At 38.3% G+C, this 18,226-nt stretch overlaps 1 protein-coding gene across 1 annotated transcript in view; it reads right to left on the reverse strand.

Annotated features, from left to right (window-relative positions):
- DCC (DCC netrin 1 receptor) overlaps nucleotides 1-18,226 on the reverse strand; it is a 1,045,570-nt gene that overhangs the window by 669,373 nt on the left and 357,971 nt on the right. Inside the window, exon 2 of the mRNA XM_081802524.1 lies at nucleotides 885-1,295. Within this exon, the coding sequence (XP_081658650.1) occupies nucleotides 885-1,295 (411 nt within the window). The remainder of the gene's footprint in view (nucleotides 1-884; nucleotides 1,296-18,226) is intronic.

Here is an 18,226-nt window from a genome sequence, read left to right on the forward strand (position 1 = left end):
TTTCTGCAACCGTGCTTCGGCCTGTCATTGCTAAAGCAGGCAGGATACCACCAGGTGGGCTGACCAACCATTCTAGTTTTACTTGAGACTGAGGGCTTGGTTCTTAGGGCATGGTATTTTCAAATGCTAAAACCAGCTCAGTCCCGGTTCAAGCAGGATGGTTGGCCACTTATCTCTAGGTGAGGACCCGGCCCCCTAAGACATCTTTGCTCAGGCACAGTCTGGTTTGTGATACTCTTTTGTGGCACAAAACTGGATTTCTGGAGTAAGTGCATATCAATAAAATCTAATTTTTTATGCTGTCACCTGACAAGAACATCTCTTGCAGATTTTAACTTCCTCACACCCTGGTAGAAGAATGTGTGCTGGAGTGGTGGTCCTGTCCAATTGTCCTAGCACATGTTATTGCTGAAAATGAGTCTTAATTCTTATCAGTATGCTAGATTTTAGATGAAACAGGACCTGGGAAAAGAAACCCATATCAAATGGCTGCCCTCTTGGTTTAATAGCAAATTTTTATTTCTCATTTGGAAATCTATATATTGCAGTTCAAGCCATTATAATTAAAATTCACTGCTCTGAAGGCACAAAAAGAAAGAAAGAAAAAAGAAAGCTCTGCAAAATTTCAGCATTAGTGATTCTGCAAAATGGAATTAATGAGGAAATAATTTTTTTCTAATATTTTTCAACTAATGAAAAGTCCTCCCCCCAGACACTGGTAGTATAACAACCTGACATAGTCTTTGTTTCTAAAAATCTCATAATGCTATGTTAGTTGTTGAGATCCTTCTGTTTTCCAAGCAATTAAAGAGAAAGTAAGTCAAAACCATGAGGGAATACGCATACATCTTTTTTACATTGTTCCTTATCTTAAAAATGTATACTGTGTTTCTGCAAAGATGATTTTCTTATCCCCAAAAAAGGAATAAGAAGAGATGACAAAGGAGGAGGAGAAAAAGGAAGAATCCACTTACCTGCTACTGCAACTTTTGCTGTCCGACTAATAATTGACCCAGAATCTCCTAAAGATGCCTCACATTGGTAAAGTCCCTCATCTGGCTTATGGTGCCTGGAGTGAAATATGTTTTGTATCAACAGAGAGCCATTTGGAAGTTGCTGCTTCCTTTCATCCATTCCCAAGGCCAGGTGGACACCATCTTTCTTCCACTTGATAACCGGGACTCCTCGGTCAGACTCAGCAGAGCAGTTTAGAAGGACATTTCCTCCCCGCATGGTGACGGCATCGGAAGGCTCTGACAGGAAGCGCAGTGATGTGAAAGGCTTGATCTGGAAACCTGGAACAAGAAAGCATGAGGGAAATAAATACGTTCACTTATTCAAAGAGATCACCGGCTTTTATACCCTGCCTCTTCTTTACAAAACTTTTTCAAAACAGCAGCGGTCTTTGAAAAATATCAAAGAATACGGGGCGCCTGGGTGGCTCAGTTGGTTGAGCGACTGCCTTCGGCTCAGGTCATGATCCTGGAGTCCCGGGATCGGGTCCCACGTCGGGCTCCCTGCTCAGCAGGAGAGTCTGCTTCTCCCTCTGACTAGCCCCATCATGCTCTCTCTCGCTCTTTCTCTCTCTCTCAAATAAGTAAATAAAATCTTTAAAAAAAAAGAAAAATATCAAAGAATAAATGATATTCTGTTAAAGGAACAAAAACAAAACAAAACAAACAAACAAAAAACCGTGCCCAATTGAGCTAACCAAATTAATGAAACAATTGACCCAAAAAGTAATAATGTGAGATATTAAAAATCCATACAAACCTAGGCATGACCATCATCACTTATAAGTCAATGCTTAAAAATATAGACAGAAAAAAGCTAATATTTTCCAAATAAAACTAGATATTTTAAAGTAACAATGCTTAGTAGTGGGAGTAGTGCCCCTAGGACTTGGGGGACCTTTTCTATCTCTGCATTTTGATTATAGCACCCATTAATTTTCTGAAAAAAATCTACTCAGATATGTTGTTTCATTACCAACAACAACAAAAATCAACTCTGAACACTGTAGGGAAAGTTATTTAGAACAAAGATCTGGTGAATTTTAAAATAGGTAAGAAATCCCCGCTTGCAGAAGCAAGTCAATAATGCTACTACCTAAAATCACAAATCCCTGAAGTGTCTTAATTTCCATCTGAATGTTGCTCATGAGTCAGGAAATCTAAGTGAATATTATATTACATTCGGTCTCTTTTTTTTTCTATAAACATAAATGAACATGAGAAATCAACAGGAGGAAGAGAAAGTCATTTAAGAATCCTGAGGGGAGGAAACAAGTATAATTAGTTAAAGTATATTATATTCAGGGCTCACAACATAGCCTTTAGCAGAATGCTTGGTTATTGAATCATAGGCTTTAGCAAGGTTTTTGGAGGTCACTGGACTCACCCTTTGCTCAAACAGGTGTATGCCTAAATCATTCGAATAAAATTACTTTTAATTTCCTTTTTAACCATCTCTGGGGCTAGGGATTCTACAATGGCTCTTGGTGTCTTGTTTTTAATATTTAGTTGTTATTAGAGTATAACTGAATTTTCTTCCTTCTATTTAATCTCATATTTTTTTCCTGAATTGCTTTGTGTGAAAATACAGAGGAGATGGACATTTCTTTTTAAGAGCCCTTTATTCTTCTGAAGAATTTAATTTCTTTAAAAATACCATCTAAATTGTTTTAGCCTTCATGTGTTTCAGGATAACAACCTCAATTTCATTAGCTTCCTTAATTTTTCTGTAATGGAAACAATTTTGTGTGTGTGTGTACTTTGTGTAAACTTTCTAGTTTTCTATCATTTAAAAGGCAGGCATCTAAATTGCCTATCATCAATATTCTCATAAAGGATTGATCCATACTAGCTCCAATGGACGGATTCTTTCTTAACTTTGTATATACCCACTTTCCAGTGAAGATAAAAGCTGGACAGTTTCTCACTGTTCCTCTGTATTGTTACCTGTCATACCCAATTTTTCTAAGCCTTCTATTTGAAGTCTGTTACTTTTGCTTCTCTGTTGAAGTGCACCCAGAGAACTGCATCATTTATCATCATACACTCATTTTATCCAATGAGAATATTCACCCAAAGAAAGCAGCCAAAACTTTGCTCGAATTAATATAAATTATAAAATAGCAGCGAGCACTTAAGTCTACCATAAGCAATATCGGTAAAATTCTCAAAAGATACAGCCTAGCCCCCTCACTGCCTAATAAGCTCCTCCTCCCCCCCAAAACCATTTTAGTGTAGTCAACTTACTTTTTACTGCCCATTCTTTTAGTGGGAACTATATCAAATTGGGGGTCTGGATATTTAGCTCTTGGTCTTAGCATTATTATTTAAAGATCCATGACTCCAACACGTCTTTCAAGTCCTCAGAATCTCAGTTCCTTCATCTGTAAAGTGAGGGCATTGAACTAAACAATCTCTAAAGTCAACATCTAGTTTGGAAACTTTCAGAACTAGTATGGGTTGAAGGCATCCATCAAATGAATCCTGCTCTGAGCTTATTCAGATGCAGACTGATGTTGCTATAAATGACTCCCCCATGTCTACGTGATACCCTCCTTTACAAGAAAAGAAACAAGAGTCAGTGAACACCTAGCTTGAGATACCAAGGATGGGAAAACAGAGAGAAGTTCCAATGTCCTTGAATGTCAAGATATTTCACTAGAGTAATACCTGCAATTTCCATACAAGTGGCATTAATAGGGTAGAAATAAATTTAGAATTCAAGACCAGACAACTATATTAAAAAGCATTTATTGCTTTTTGGTTCTTCCCGGGGCCTATATTTTAAACAACAATCTCATGATGAACACCTTGTTTATGTCATGGAACATATAATACATTGAATGCAGCTGTTTATGACAGCATGCTAATGAGTATATGTGCCCATTATCACAAATAAATAATCCACTTAATCTGAAACAAGGAGTTTATGACAGTTTTCAGTGCTGTGAGTACACAATTTAGGAAAGTTAAATAAAGATTAACTTTTCTTCAAAATGACTACCCTTGCATTTTGCTGGCAATTCGAGTTTCTGTACTCCTTATAACAATTACATTTTTTTTTAAAGATTTTATTTATTTATTTGACAGAGAGATAGAAGAGCACAAGCAGAGGGAATGGCAGAGGGAGAAGGAGAAGCAGGCTCTGCACTAAGCAGGGAGCCTGATGCAGGACTCAATCCCAGGACCCTGGGATCATGACCTGAGCCGAAGGCAGACGCTTAACCATCTGAGCCACCCAGGCACCCAACAGTTAAATTTCTAATACATTGCTGAGGAATACAGGTATCTCACTGCTTTAAGTAACTTGCATTAGTTACTTAGTTTTTAGAAAAGATGGTCTCAAGCCAATAGAATCTGTTGAGAAGCAATACATTTGTCTCCAATGTTCCTCTTTTCAAAGTTTCAGTCTATGTAGGCCTAAGCTGCTTGCATTCTCTTGGGAGATATTTTACATGGGCTTAAGAAATGCTCCACTAACACAATACACGGACTCCAATTTGGGTTGCCCCCCCTTCCTCTTCTCTTAGGGTACTAGCTCCCCCTGGAGGGATTTTGCCTACCAGTACATCATATTTTAATATGAAATAATTTTTACCCAATTATTTCATCCAAGAATCCCTATCTGAAATCAACTACACTGATCTAATGTTTGAACAGAGAAAGACAGATGATAAAACTGAAGAAGAAAAAGAAGTAGAAATCACTTTTGGAGTCTGTAGCTGAAAAAGTTGTGGCTGGAATTTGGGCAGGCAGAGTTGGATGGGGGACAGATCGCCTGGGAAATGAGCGAAAGAAATACTCAGAAAGCAACAGAAGAATGCTTTTGAAGAGTTACAATTTTAGAGGATTTTACATTAGATTGACTATGGTGGGGATTTCATCCAGAAGTAAGCCAACTGGAGAAGTTTTTGTTTGTTTTGGTTTGGTTTTCTTTTTCAGATGCCAGTGGTCATTCTGTTGAAACATTCTTTAAATAGTAACATTTCTCAGTCTTGCTTCATAAAAGAAGTGATCTTTTGGCCTGCTGTAAAATTACATGATTAATTATATTTTGGAGAAATATATTTGAGAGTACCTAAATACCATCCCCTAAGAAATCTGAATGGTTGAATCTGATAGCAGAGTTCATGATTAGAATGAGTGAGTCTCAGGGCCTCTTCTCCCTCCAAATGTTGGCTTGGAAAGATCTCTAGATCTTCTGTGGGTAGGAGTTAGGCATAGAGCCATAGATGCATTTAACCCATTGGTCTTTTCTTATCTGTATCAGTCTGAGAAAAAGTAATAAAGTGTCATATTGTTCTTGGACATGATTCTTTATTTTCATCTTCTTCTGAAAGACCGTATTTTATAAGCACATAATAACACAGCAAATCCTTCAATGTTTTTCCAATATAGATATAGAGGAGAGCTTGAGGGGTGACCCAAAGGAGAAATATCAACATTTATTTGCTTTGGTTTTGTCAGACATAAATAAACATCAGAAATAACAGTGTCAGGGCTATTCAAAGCTTATATTAATTGAGTATCTAGAGATAGAAAAGATTTGTAATGTATTTTAGAAACTCACCAAAATAATCCAACAAATAGTAAAAATCTTTCTGTTAGCATAAGTTCCTTTGTGTATGCCCTCCTTCTCATATTCTTGTTAATTTCAAAGACCATTCAGTCACAGAGGCAGGCTAACTTAGAATGGCTTTTTTAAAGTATGACATTTTATCTACAATATCAAATATTGTTGAGTGTGAAAAATAATTCCTCATGGAGTCAGAAATTCCTTTCCAAGTCCAAAATGTAAAAGCTTCTGGTTAAAGCAATAAAAGCTAAAAAAAAAAAAAAAATGAAATTTATGAAAAGTAGCATGAAAGTAAAAAGTAGCTCCTGAAAAGATTTTAAGATTAGAAAATGTCGTACAAGTCCCCATAGAACATGCTACACAAAATTTAATCTCTTTCAAATTACAAAACTTTCACTTTGGGATGCTTGGAGATTCGGATGATCCCCAATTTTTGTAATTAACCCAGAAAACTCGCCATCATTTTCTCTTCTTAGAAATATATGCTACTGCATCTGCTCCTCCTGTGTTAAGGAAATCCATTTCCACTGAAGGAAAGTAAAACTGTTCTATGAATGATGGAATACCCTTTTTAAGTCATCAAACACCAATTATAGGTACAATTATAACTCTGGACTTCAGCCCTAACAAACGTTTATAATGCTTCTGAGACTTTGGTTTGGAACAGGGAATTTAAAAAGCAAAGCAAAGCAAAACAAAACACAAGAATTAAAAGAACCCCTAACTATATGTGACCTTTACTGGGTAGGATATCAGAATATAAATTCTGAAACAGTGATTCTCAAACCACGGTTCTCAGACTAGTAATGGCAATACTGGGAACTTGTTAGGAATGTACAATCTCAGGCCCCACCCCAAACCTACCCAATCAGTAACTCTGGAGGTAGAGTCCCACAGGGTTTAATTAGCCTTCCAGGGGATTTTCATATTCACTAAATCTTGACAACCGCTTCTCCAAAACATCTGGTGGCCTGGACTAGAGCATAGCGGTCCTTGTGTTCTTTGTACTGCCCTGTTATAATTTTCCATATTTGGGAAAAGTACATAATTTGGGTCTGAAAGCTTAAGGAAAAGTGGAGAAAGGGCCAAGGAAGAGGGTTATTGTTGACAATACCTCAGCTTTCTACTTGGTAACCAGTACTTTGTTTGGACCCCAAATGGCTGTACTCCATCGAGCCAAATTTAAATTCCAGTCAATTGAACATTTAGAGTGCTCCTTGCAATATCCTTGGTTCTTCATACAAGGAGCTGTCAAAAGATTTCTGTTGATCAACTATGATAGCTACAATCCTCTCTCAAAAGAAGTTTTGGTAAATATAGTATTCTTCTTTATCAGATTGCACTTCTTCTCATTACATGTTATCTCCATGGTATAATTGTAGCCTTTTAAACCAGTGGAACTCTAGACACTTGCTTGGCTGACCCTCACTTCAGTTTAGTATCTAGATGGGCAAAACCATAATTCCACTCACTGTGTTGCAGCCTGGGGGGTCCTTTACGTGCTCGATCTTAATGCAAGACTAAACATCAGCCAAGCCCAGAGCAAGACAATGTATCTCACTGAGGGACCAGAACCAGTGACCACTGGGGTTTCTGTGAAGTGTTGGTGCTTTTTTTTTCTACTTTGATAAGAGACAAAGTAAAAATAATTGTCAAAAGATGCAGTTGTATTTTTTTTTAAATTGTGTACATTCCAGTCTTTGCTAGAGACTAGCATATTTTGAAGCTGTTCAACTTCAAGACATTTTTTTTTTTAATCACTCACAGACGGGAATTAGAAGTGAATTAGATGTTGTGGAATTTATTCCTTAATTTAAATGATGCAAAGGAAGACTTACCAGGAAGAAATACAGGTACATTTTACTATGGCAATGTATTAAGTATCATTAAAATGTAGGGAAGCTATGGGTGGAAAATTTAAATTAAAAATTTTAAAGGACAGTTCAAGTTCCTCCCCCATTACAGTTGCCAGATTTAGCAAGTAAAAATTAAAGATATCAGTTATTTTTGAATTTCAGGTAAACAACAAATAATGTTTTCATATAAGTATGTCCTAAAGACTTATATTAAATAAATACTGCATAGGACATACTTATATGAAAACATTATTTGTTGCTTACCCAAAATTCACATTTAACTGGGCATCCTGTATTTTCCACCATATCCCCATGAATTCACTTCCTTGAAATCATGGCAACAGTAATCAAATAGTATATGACTTCATCCTACTCTGCTCAGTTCTCACATATCTGAAGAGAAGAGGGAACTCTTGGAAAGCTACCATGATTGAATCAAGAAAAGTGATTTTTGTGTCAGGACGTTTGCTGACCTAGTCCAACACCACCAAATATCCACGGAAAAAGGTTGTTGAACTCGATTTGTTCTTGACACAGTGATTCTTCTTTTTTCTTCCCCTTACAAGACAGGGAGCAAAACTCAGAAATATAAATACAGGATATGAAGTTCAAGAAGCAACTGTCCCAGCAGAAATTGCTTAGTGAGCCCACAGAGAAGCTCCCCATCAGACATGCTGAGCACATGGCATCTTCCACAAGGCAGAGGAAGCTTTGCTAAGATCTGAGGTTTTTATAGGGTGAGAAGTGTGTGCCCCAGGCAACTGAGTGTCCTCTGGCTAAATCCAATAGTAAAAGAAAAAGGATAAGGGCCAAGATAGAGTGGGAGAGTAGCTTCCTCATTCCTTTGCTGCTTTAAGAGCTAAATCTCTAAACCACAGCTTGATTTTGCTGTGTGATACTGGGCAAATTGTAATGGGATTTTTTTTTTTTTTTCCAGCTAACCAGGTAACACAGTATGACATCTAGGTTATCATTCCCTGGGCCTCATACAAAATTAACATTTAAAGAGAAACTTTGATGTGCTGCTTAATCTGCCCTGGGTTTGAACCTTTAACCCCCCTCATTTTGCTTAAATGTAAGCTGGCTTTCTCCTCCCCTTGTGTTTTTCATCAGTCTTTCTCAAAGTAGAGGGATGAACAGCTTTTCATGAAGGCACAACTGTGAATGAGAATAATAAGGAAGACTATTCAGAGTACCCAGAAAAAGTACCAGTTAATGGGTACCCAGCACATAGGAATATCTCCATCTGGATGACAGTGAAGAGTAGGCAAGCTTTGAAGATGCCATTAATTTTGAGGGGAATTTTGAGGGGACTAATGGACTTTTAATCAAATTACTTATATTTGCTGTACACAAATAAGCAAATGTGGACACAAAACCAAATACAATAATTGCCTATAATCCTGTTCACCTGGTGAAAGCCACTGTTAAAGTTTATGTGCATTTCCTTCTAAGAAATGATTCATTTTTTGATTCATAGTGATTTGCTTTATTAGTCACATGATTGTAATAATATTTGACAGAAAGAGAGACAGAAACAGAGGGAGAGAGAGCACTCACCCATGAGAGTGTGTACACACTCTGGTCTCTCTTTCTTATAAGGCTTCTAATCTCATCATGGGGTCTCCACCCTCATGATCTCAAAGAAACCCAATTACCTATCAAAGGCTCCACCTCTAAATTACACAGTGGGGGTTAGGGCTTCAACATTTGAATTTTGGGGGAACACAAACATTCAGTCCATAAAAGACATAGACCAGGTGTCTAGGGGAAGAACTCTGTAAAGAGAGTGAAGAGCGTGTGCTAAGGTCCTGAGGTGTGACTGGACTTTCCCAGGAACAGTAGGGAGACCTATGGGACTAGACTGATCAGTCTGAGGGAGAAGAGTTTAAGGAGATTAGGTTGAGAGGCCACTGGGAGGTGTGTAGGACCTTGGAGGCAAACAAAAGAACTTTGTTTTAACTCTGACAAAGATGGAAGCCTAGTGGAGCATTTTGACTAAAAAGTGAAAAGGTCCAACTTATATTTTAAAGCAGTAGTTCTCAGATTTTTGTCCCCCAAGGAGACACCTGGCAAATGTCCCAGACAACTGGGAAGGTGCTATTGGCATCTAGTGGGGGAGAGGCCAGGGATGCTGTGACAGCCCCTCACAAGAGAGAATTCTCCAGTCCCAAGCATAACTACGTTAAGGATGAGAAACCCTATTGTAAAAGGTCACCCTAGTTGCTGTGCTGAGAACAGGGGTCATTAGAAACAGGGAAACTGGTCAGCAAGTTAATTCCATCATCCAAGTGAGAAATGATGGGATTTAGACGAAAACCCTGCCGTAGAAGTGGTAAGAAATGGTCAGATTCGGGATCCATATTGAAGGTAGAGCCATGGGGTTGTTGAGGGATTAAATGTGGGTTGTTAAAAAAAAAAAAAAAGATGACTCCAAGTAGATCAATAGAGCAATTTATGCAATTTATATGCAAAAAAGGCATACTGTCTGTTGCAAAAGAAAGCTCTCAGCACAAGGGGTCAGGAGACCTGAGTTCTTTGTCTGCTTCTGTCACTCACCAAGCCTGGGGCACACCACTGGGAATTGATGTACTCACCAATAGAACAAGGACGTTGGACTAGCTAACTTCTAGGTATCTTCAGCTCTAATATTAAGCAGTTTATGAGTTCACACCTATTAACTTTGCTACTTACAAAAAATTCACTCTTAAATTTAGAAGGAAATTTTTTATATGAAGAGATTTGCTATAATCACCCTGTGATCAGTTTATCACAGGCTTATATGAGTCCACAAAGAGGTGCAGTTACTGAAGGTATCAAGAGACCAACAACCACCCACCTCATTATCCATAAAATAGAGGGAGAGTCTAATCTTTTCCCTTGAAGATAAAAGACCGCAGAGGTCACTCTGCCAACAAAGCACAGCAGCTTTATTATGATTCATGAGAAATGAAGTATTCATCTTGTGGAAACTGCTGTTACAAATATAAAGGATTAATTCCATAAAGGTTTGACAGGTCCAGAGAAAGCCTCAGCAAACCTCATGGTTGACACTGTGCTATGAAGTCTGATGTGGGGACCCATACTGATAAAACATTTGTGTTATAATGAGTCCCATTTTCTCAAAATGGAGGCCAAACAGTGGTTTTCATTAAAATGCTGTCATTCATTTTGTTGTGATATTTACTGTATCCTGTCTCAGCAGAAAAGTGGTATTTTCCTGCTTAGTCCATGAATGACATCAAGAAGGAAAACCTATAATGATTAGAGAAATATCAACTTTGGAACTGAGAGCCAATGAGCTTTAAAATGTTCAGGTCAGTGTTTATTAAACACTGTATGTTATTAACTAGTGATTTAAGTTCAATGGGAGATGACTTGGGGAGTAAGGATGAAGCTTCTCTGGAAGATCAGAACCATAAGGGGATTTCTGAACCCTAAATTGCATGATCTATGTGAACTTCAAGGATGAAGGAACTATTCATGTGTCCCTCACCTAAAGGAACTAAAAGATGAAGAAAAAAAGTATGTTTCTTACCTAAAAAGCAGTTATTGCATGAATGAATTAGTTGCTGCAATTTCCTAAAATGTTCTAATTAGAGACTTCCCTAGAATACAGTGGTTATTACCTTGGACCTGCCTCGCCACCAGGAGGGGGCCAGTGTTGCTGGTTCTCTGTGCCTGCACAATGGTTCAGGATTGAACATGGGGGCCAAGGAATGACTGACCCTTCCATTTCAATATTTCAAAAAATGCATTATTCAAATGCATAGAATCAAGTTGATACCTGAATGTCTAGAACATGACTACTGGATAGAATCTTGAAAATTCTGTAGACTGAATCTTTCCTGCATCCTTTGCTGGCCAAGCCCTACTACAGATACCAAACAAAGCATAGGACAAAGACTTCTCTAGGAGGTATATTCATTACAAGTGACCCTCAGCTCACTTGATTTCCAATACAGTGTGTCTTCCAATAATATCTTAGAACTAGTTATAAATCTTAAGCCAATTAAGTAATAAACATTAATTCTCATCAGGTTCCCATTTTACAAAATGGAAAAGTTAGACAGAGGCCGTGCAGAGATGGGAAGTCTCACTGAACAGCAGTGACTGTTCTAGCTCTCGGAGAGATAATCCTTTATTCTCCTTCCCTTGAGGCGCTACTCTTTCTATCACATAGCATATTCATAAGAATTTCTTCCTTATTCTACTGAAAACTTCAAGGGAGCAGAAATAAATTGTATTTGTTTATCTCACACAACCCTTTGTAGTCTTTACCTGTCTCAGAGGTATTTAATAAATATTTATTGAATAAACTTGTATAAACAAAAACATGAATAATTTAGGAAAATTCCTTAAATCGGTGAAAGAAAATCATGGCACACATGACCTAATTCTCCTAAGTTGACTGTGAATGACAGAGATTACTTGCTATTGCTGTCAATGAAACCAAAATCAATATCCATACTGATAACATATTCGGAGGCAGTGTGGGCCAACTCTTTCTGTCAAGAGCCAGATGGTATATGGTTTTCAGCTTCCTGGGCCAAGAGGCAACCCTGAGGATATTATATAAATACTTATACGATGATTTAAAGGGTAACCACTTTAAAAATGTACATGCCATTATTAAACAAACAACAACAAGCAGACACTGTAGTCTCTGACCTCTGTTCTGGGAACATGATCCTGATGATTCACAGTTACCAGGGATTCAAGCCTGGAGCTTCCACCTTGTGCTAAACTCACTACTTTCAACATTGCATTCCTCTTGACAATAGATTTACCATTTACAGGAGCTTTAACAAGAATATCTGGTCTATAGGCTGTGCACACAGATGAACTTTTTCATTATACTCATTCATTCACACAGACATATTATTAAACATCTATTAAGTGCCTATGTAGCTCCCCAGCTACCTTGTTCATTCCAACAGCCTTCCAATTCAGGGCCACAGACCCTTTATACATCCCCTCTCTTCTCGTCCCTCCCCTTGCTGCCTCTGTACATTCCCTGGCCTGTCTAATGTCCCTGCGGCCTGCTTAGCAGACAGAACTGAGGAATTCTGTGGAAAATATATTTTTATAATTGCTGACGATATATAAAACACATGCTCTTATCATATCATCATTTACTAAAAAGCCATAGAGAAAGGCAAAACAGCCTTGTTAGCTTTTTTCATCTTGCATGAGTAAGTAGTCAAGGTAAAGGGAAAAGCTGTTCCTTATTGCAATTAAGGCAGGAGAGTTAGCCCACTGCCCCAGTACTGTTGAGTTTTTCATTGGCTTTAAAAAGGCTATAAAATTTCAGTTATACTTGATGAATAAATCCTGGAAATCTACTGTATACCACAGTGCCTACAGTTAACAATATTGTATTATATACCTAAGCATTTGCTAAGAGGCCATATAGTAAGTGTTTTTAAACACAAATTTAAAAAAAAAGAGAGTACCAGGAAATTTTTGGAGGTGATGGCTATGTTTATGGCATTGATGGTGGGGACGGCTTCACAGGTTGATGCTTATCTCCAAACTCGTCTAGCGTATATTAAATAGGCACAGCCTTTTGCATATCAAGCATGCCTCAGTAAAGTGGCTTTAAAAAAATAAAAGATGTCTTTTTTTTTTTTAGAAACAGACTCTTTATTTTTATTTTTTTATTTTTTTAAAGATTTTATTTATTTATTTGACAGAGAGAGAGACAGAGAGAGCAGGAACACAAGCAGGGGGAGTGGGAGAGGGAGAGGGAGAAGCAGACTCCCGCCGAGCAGGGAGCCCGATGCGGGGCTCGATCCCAGGACCCTGGGACCATGACCTGAGCTGAAGGCAGACGCTTAACGACTCAGCCACCCAGGCGCCCCCCTTTTTTTTTTTTCACGTACGCTGCACGTTTATTAGCACTGGTGACGCAACGTAACGGTTTCCAGTGAAGATGCTGAGCTGTGTGGATCTTTACTTTCAGTAAAGTGGCTTTAAAAAAATAAAAGATGTCTAGGTAATTCAGACCTAGGGAACTGTCATAGTGTCACCAACACTGCCTTGTGGGTTCCCGTGGTTGTTTAACTACTTTTTACCATTCCTGGATAAGCTTCTGTCCAGTTACTTTTCATGTATTTATCTTATTTGACCTTTAGGAAATTTCTTTCATACTGTCACTAATTAAAAAAAAAAAATCATAAGAACCAAAGCAATGACTGTCTATGCCACCATTTAGAAACAGTAAAAGCCTAAAATTTATCTAAATAATGAACAGCAGGTTCCCCGGAATGATAGAAACTGTAATTCCATTAAAGAGCCCAAGTGTTATCATAAAACACTCAGAAGTAAATTTATACACAACTCTCAGCTGACAAGAAAAATCGAGAGCAGAAAATGAGCTGAGTTTACGGAGTGTAGCACACTGGTCTCCTTCTCAAATGTGGGCTCCCCCATAATTCATCAGCGGTAGACACTTTCTCCCCAATACCCAGAATCCCAAATATATCTGCTTCCTTTTTTATTCCGCCCTTCTTACGGGTTCTCTCCTAATGTCCTCAGCTCTTTTATCCTCACATTACCTCCAGCTCAGAAAAACCAGGGTCTTAATAGATGTCACTGGAACATAAAAAGGGGGTTACTCTATGTTATATAACATTTTGATTTGTATGCTATATGCCGACTGTAATTTTGGTTTTTTAATTTTTTTTAAAGATTTTATTTATTTATTTGACAGAGAGAGACACAGCGAGAGAGGGAACACAAGCAGGGGGAGTGGGAGAGGGACTTGGTCCCAGGACCCTGGGATCATGCCCTGAGCCACGGCAGGTGCTTAACCAACTAAGCCACCCAGGTGCCCCAAGACTGTAATTTTAAAAGCCATAATTATTATACATGTTAAATCATATTGCCAAACATGTTACTATCTTTTTAGCATAAATAAATGAAATCTCTTATTGTTCCAATCTTTATTTTCTCTCCACTTAAAAATGTATACATATGAAAAATATGTCCTTGCTATTGTGTATCCAGGGGAATGAGTAATGTAGACATGAAAAGAACTGAAAACAATCCAAGTCACTTACATACAGCCAGATCCACTCTCCTGTGCACAGGTTGGTGTGGCAGTTGGGGTGGACTTATTCACCACTTTAATCGTGGGTTAGTGTTGCATTAAGACTTGTTGAAGGTTTGCACTGTGGCTTACAAACATTGTATTCTTTCTCTGTTTATTTTTTCTTATATTTCTAGTAATTTACCTAGAATTTACATGGCAGTCTTATTTGATCCTGTTGAGCAGGAAGAGATTGTTAACCCTATTTTGCAGGTAGGAAAAAAAGGCTCAGGGAGGAGAACTGTCTTGACCAAGGTCACATGTCTCAGAAAATCTAGCTTTTTGTCTTAATTCTATCTAGGACTCATTCTTTCTGCTTTTTATCCAAACCCTTTCTTTTTCTCAAACTGTATAAAAGTAGAATACATAGCCAAGTAGGGCCAAACCAGCTCAGAGGTGGAACAGACAAAAACACATGGTATTAATTGAAGTATTTGATACAGACAGCGACTAAGCTACTGTTATTTCAGAAAATCCATCAAACAGGGTTTAGGTACTGAAACCTTTTGGTCATGTGACTATGTAATCTGGGAAGAGGGATACAGTCAATGATTCTATGATACCCAAAATCACCTGGTATAAAATGGCTTCATCATTTTATATAGATTTTGTCACCCAGTTCAGTCCTAGAAGGATGCGCCTGGGATTAACACAGTGAGCATTGGCAGGAGAAGGATAGTGTCTGGGAGTGCCTGGGAAGGGTCTATATGGATGGTAGTGGGGAAGGAGGCCGAAGTAGCAATACCAAATTAGATAACCTTTGTCTATTTTCTCTTTGAGGTTGTCCCAGAATCACACACACACAAAAAAATAGCCTGTATTTGTCCCACATAACTAAATCTATGAAGAACCAAGGCTTTTTTTTTTTTTTTTAAGATTTTATTTATTTATTTGACAGAGAGAGAGACAGCGAGAGAGGGAACACAAGCCGGGGGAGAGGGAGAGGGAGAAGCAGGACTGCTGAGCAGGGAGCCCAACGTGGGGCTCGATCCCAGGACCCTGGGACCATGACTGAGCTGAAGGCAGACGCTTAACAACTAAGCCACCCAGGTGCCCTGAGAACCAAGGCTTTTGATCATTAAAAATTATTAGTATCAGATTTCTCAAATTTTTATTTTGTCCATAAAATTTGTATTGATCTACCACATATATTAATTCCTGATTTACTACCCTCAAAGTCAAGAACTAGGGATGCCTGGGTGGCTCACTTGGTTAAGCGGCTGCCCTTGGCTCAGGTCATGATCCCAGGGTCCTGGGATGGAGCCCCGCATTGGGCTCCCTGCTCAGCAGGGATCCTGCTTCTCCCTCCGCCTGCCACTCCCCCTGCTATGCTGTCTCTCTCTCTGACAAATAAATAAAATCTTCAAAAAAAAAAAAACAAAAACAAAGTCAAGAACTAAGCCTAAATTTTTGTTTAAATCCTCTTTCCCATTTGTGTTTAGCACTGATGAACACATATTAAAAAGAAAAAAAAAAAAAAAGGCACTGAATGGTGTTGGTCTCACTCTCTTACTATCTTTGACATGAACCAAAGGAGAATGAAGAAAAATGAGTGAACGTTTTGAGCTTCCTTTAGTAATTACTTTCCACTAGGTCTAAAGTATAGCTCATTGGTTGCAGGATACAACTGTGGCCCCTCACTTATGAGGAAGCAGGACCCAAAGAAGCTCATAACCAGGTCTACACATTAATGAAATTTATGGATGCCCACCTGGGCATCTCCAGAATATAGAGACAGTAACACAGTTGGTGAAGGTTTTAAAAGTAGCTTTTTTTTTTTAATAATTTTTTTTTTCTTTTATTCATTTGAGACAGAGAGAGAGAGAGAGAGAGAGAGTAGGAGCAGTGGGGAGAGGCAGAGGGAGAGGGAGACGCAGACTCCCCGCTGAGCAGGGAGCCTGACGCGGGGCTCGATCCCAGGACCCTGAGATCATGACCCGAGCCGAAGGCAGACGCTCAACGACTGAGCCACCCAGGCGCCCCTAAAAGTAGCTTTTAAATGGGACTGATGTTGAACATCAGTGCATCAATGATTTTTACCAGCAATGTAAAATAAAGTAAAATTTAACCAAAAAATGTATATGATATGAGGACAGGCTCATTATGACATGGTGCATTGCACTCCTGGCTAATTTCAAGCTAAATCACTAGTGCGATGACTAGGATCATCACAAAGGATACTTTTGACACTGAAAGGAGACTCAATTTATAATTATGCCAGGACAACATGTATACATTAGTATTATTTTAGGCAATTTGTGATGTATGGTCTTCAACCTATCACTATTTTAAAGATGATACAGATGTTCACACTGGCACTCTTTTTCAAAATCTGTATTTTTATCTGATAGTGAGAAATCCTGTCAGGCACTGGAAGCATTCAGAATTAATTATATCAAAAATATATTATATACAACTTCTATTTCTGAAATGCACAATATACTGTCATGCTTTGGAGTTCTAGATAAATTTGGAATTAAAGAGAATTATTGCCTCATTCTCCTCTAAATGTTGGTTACTCATTAATGGAAACTTCTTTGGGGGAAAAGAAAAAAGGAAGAAACTTCTTTGGGTGAGTATAAAAGGCCAATGTATACTGGTATATCTCCTGATGGTAACTGGAAAGGGATGGCTCAAGGCTCATCAAACGGGCATGTAGCCGGAAATAAACTGAAAACAAATGATTAAAAATGTAAGTCTCAGTGAAGAGGACTGTGAACCAAAAAGTATCATACCTCCCTGTTGGTCTGCAGAGTGACCGTGAAAAATGAGGCATGGTAGAAGGAGCTCTGGCCACTTAGATGCTGTTAACTCCACTGGCTGTGACCATGAAGAATAAAGGCAGAATGAAGCATGAAAGTTGGGACCATAGGGGAGAGCCCTCGTTCCATCACATTCAATGATTCACAACTCTATGCCCTTTTGCTTAACAGTCGTGGGTTCGATGCTTTGACACAGATAAATATGTTCAGAAAACCTTTCTAGTCAATGCTGACATCAGCAACTAACAGTTTAGCAGGACCATAGCTAAAAGCAGGGGAAACTTAATAGAAGGTTGAAGTGGTATTTTTGGTTGCATTAACTATTGATTCATAAACAATGTATCTTTATTTATTTATTTATTTATTTATTTTTTGGAAATTGACATAGCATGAATGGATCTTCAATTGACCACATCAGGACAGTGTACAAAGTAACTACTACATAATATAGACACTGATCATGTTTTTGAAACTTTTCCTTTGTGGGGTGGGAAGAACAAAGGGACTAATACTGAAACCCATCACATGATTTAATTTTCAGCTACTCGATGAAATTATTGTTATGCTGATTTGGGGGAGGAGAAAACTGAGACTGAAGTCTATGATAAATGATAATTTGTCCAATGGATGAGTCTGATTTTGAAATAATGTCTTGGACTCCAAACTCCATTTCTCATTGTCAGGTTTGTTTCTCTAGGAGTTTCTGTTTCTCTTCTGTTTCTCAGGAAATTGCTTTTTAAAAATTTTTTCTTCTCCTTTCTGTAAAGGGCCAGGTAGTAAATACTTTTGGCTTTGTAGGGCAACTGCCATTGTAGCAGGAAAGCAGCCATAGAGTATGAAAAGAAATGGGCACAGCCACAGATCCCCACCCCACACCCTGCTCCAAAGTCATCATCAGAAATGAAAGCAAATAAACTAAACAAATA

This window comes from Leptonychotes weddellii, chromosome 13, assembly GCF_054177405.1.
Source record: "Leptonychotes weddellii isolate Sample4059 chromosome 13, ASM5417740v2, whole genome shotgun sequence".
NCBI lineage: Eukaryota > Metazoa > Chordata > Mammalia > Carnivora > Phocidae > Leptonychotes > Leptonychotes weddellii.